We start from the raw sequence: 2,920 nt of genomic DNA on the forward strand, positions 1-2,920 counted from the left end.
AATATGAACGAACAAACATCCGCCAGATATTTGAAGAAAATGAAAGAGAAGATCATGATGAACAAACCGAACTATTTTTGGAGAAAAAAAACCAATATAATACAGGACACAAGGGAGAGCTTCACCAAAAAAATCCAAATTCATGTTTTCAGAATTTTAAGGAAGACAGTGGGTTTATAAAGTGAGAACTGGGTGCTAGAAAGGGAACAATTAGAGAACAAGAGAAAGCCTTTGGAAAATAAAACTGCAAAGTTAAAAACTTAAGAGATTCCAGGTGCTCAAGTCAAAACCGCAGGCTTCCAAGGAACCTGCCCCACAGGGGTCATGCCCCGCCCCCTCGACCCCGCCCCGTCGACCCCGCCCCTTCGCCCTTCGCCCCACTTCCTGTAACGGTCCCCCAAGCCCCCCTCGCCCGCGCCGCACAACCACGCGGCTTCCGGTCCATCCCAGAGCCGGCGCCCTAGGACCCCGCCGCCAGGCCCGGAGCCCACCGGGCCCCGGCCCTCCCCATCACCCGCCCTGGGGACGCTCCGAGGCGGCCGGCACCGCCGGCGCCCCCGCCGCTGCCCGCCCCGCAGCCCCCGCTTCCGCGCCGCCTTCCGCGCCGCCTTCCCCTTCGCCTTGGCGCCCCCGCCGCCCGGCCTTGTGATCACGCCGCCCTCGCAGGTGCGCCAGAACTTCCACCCCGAGTGCGAGGCCGCCCTCAACTGCCACGCCAACCTGGAGCTGCACGCCTCCTACGCCTACCTGGTCATGGCCTTCTCCTTCGACCACGAGGACGGGGCCGCGAAGCCCCTGGCCCGCTGCTTCCTGCGCCGCTCCCACGAGCAGAGCGAGCGCGCCCAGGAGCTGATGAGCCTGCAGAACCGGCGCGGGGGCCGCCTCCGCTTCCGCAACATCAGGAAGCCCGACCTGGAAGCCTCGGGGGGCGGCCTCCAGGCCCTGCAGTGCGCCCTGCACCTGGAGAAGCGCGTCCACCAGAGCCTGCTCGACCTGCACCGGCTGGCCACCCGCAAGAGCGACGCCCAGCTCTGTCACTTCCTCAAGAGTCGCTACCTGGACCAGCAGGTCGAGTTCATCAAAGAGCTGGGGGACCATGTCACCACGCTGAGCCAGATGGGGGCCCCGGAGGTTGAGATGGCCGAGTACCTCTTTGAGAAGCTCACCCTGGGTGACCGCCGCAAGAAGGACTGACCCTGGACTGCCCTCCCCGGAGCCACGGGGCCACTGTCCAAGGCCACCATGCCCGCGTGGCCCCCACAATATTGCCCTTGCAGACAAAGTTCACTCAGGTCTTCCTTCTTTCCCTTTTGCCATTTCTTCCCGTAAAGTTACTGGTTCTTCAGTAAATAAAGGTCTCTGGTTGCTATGTGTGTGCCAGTGTCTCACCTTTTAAGTCTTCAAACGGGCATCCATGAGTCTCACCACCGACACGTGCCCTGTCCACGTGCAGCTCAGAATCTCCACAGATGGAGGGAGGAGGTGTTCCATGGGACCCTGGAAAACAAAATCAGTCTTCCCCTTACAAATACTGCAGGGTGGAAGGTGGTCTGCGGCCCCCCATGAATGTTGGTGCCTATGCATAGTTACAGTCTAAAACATGGCCTGAAAATCATGATTGGGGTTGGCCTGGGTGCTATTCATTAATTACGGTCTTTTGCTAGGGGCACAACTGGGGTGGAAGGGTGGGGAAGGCCTGTCATGTAAAATCCGCGAGGCCTGTGAAACACCCCAGTGGAGTCACACAGGTAGCCAGAAAAAAAAATGAATCTGGAGCTCAGGAGGGATGTCAGGTGTAGAAACACACAGGGGAGACGTCAGCCTACACAGATGCTGTTGAGGTCATGGGACTGGATAAGCTCACCAAAGAGCAGAGAGAGAATACGGCACAACCAGCGCCAAGCCCAGGAGGGCCAACATTGAGAAGGTGGGCTGAGGTGATGAAACACCCAGAGCGGTGCTGACCCCACCTGGACTGTGACCTCACTGCAGACTGTGGCCACCTGGGTCCACACCCAGGGGCCCCAAGGCAGCCTGTTCCTGACCTTCATGTGGCCTCCTGGTCTCTCAGGATGTGGAGAAGATTTAGTTTTTTAACTTATTTTCATGACTATGGAGAAAGAAATTTCCCACTTAAAAAAGAGAGAGGGGAGTTCCCGTCGTGGCGCAGTGGTTAACGAATCCAACTAGGAACCATGAGGTTGCGGGTTCGATCCCTGCCCTTGCTCAGTGGGTTAACGATCCGGCATTGCCGTGAGCTGTGGTGTAGGTTGAAGACACGGCTCGGATCCCTCATTGCTGTGGCTGTGGTGTAGGCCGGCGGCTCCAGCTCCGATTTGACCCCTAGCCTGGGAACCTCCATACGCCGCGGGAGCGGCCCAAGAAATAGCAAAAAGACAAAAAAAAAAAAAGAGAGAGAGAGAGAGAGATTTCTTAAGAAAATAGATCTGTTTTTGGTTTTATGGGTTTTTTTTCTTTTCTGTTCCCCTTTAAAAACTTAGCCTCTGGAGTTTCCATGGTGGCGCAGCAGAAATGAATCCGACTAGGAGCCATGAGGTTGAGGAGGTCATAAAAACACTCCTTACAAATAAAAGTCCAGGACCAGATGGCTTCACAGGCAAATTCTATCAAACATATAAAGAGGAATTGATGCCCATCCTCCTTAAACTCTTTCAAAAGGTGGAAGAAGAAGGAATACTCCCAAAGACATTCTATGATGCCACCATCACCCTCATTCCAAAACTGGACATAGATAATACCAAAAATGAAAACTATCGCCCAATATCATTGATGAATATAGATGCAAAAATTCTCAACAAAATCTTACCAACCGAATCCAACAACATTTCAAAAAGATCATACACCATGACCAGGTAGGGTTCATCCCAGGTTCACAAGGATGGTTCAACACACGCAAATC

General features: G+C 54.8%; 1 protein-coding gene across 1 annotated transcript; it reads left to right on the top strand.

The window, feature by feature from the left end:
- Positions 1–576: 576 nt before the first annotated feature.
- Positions 577–1,362, top strand: LOC125118003 (ferritin heavy chain-like; the record flags this gene model as incomplete). The annotated part of the gene is made up of 1 exon (XM_047764183.1): positions 577–1,362. A coding segment is annotated over one exon (618 nt), but the record flags the coding sequence as incomplete, so codon positions are not given.
- Between the last annotated feature and the right edge of the window lie 1,558 nt (positions 1,363–2,920).

Source organism: Phacochoerus africanus, chromosome X, assembly GCF_016906955.1.
Source record: "Phacochoerus africanus isolate WHEZ1 chromosome X, ROS_Pafr_v1, whole genome shotgun sequence".
NCBI classification, from domain to species: Eukaryota; Metazoa; Chordata; class Mammalia; order Artiodactyla; family Suidae; genus Phacochoerus; species Phacochoerus africanus.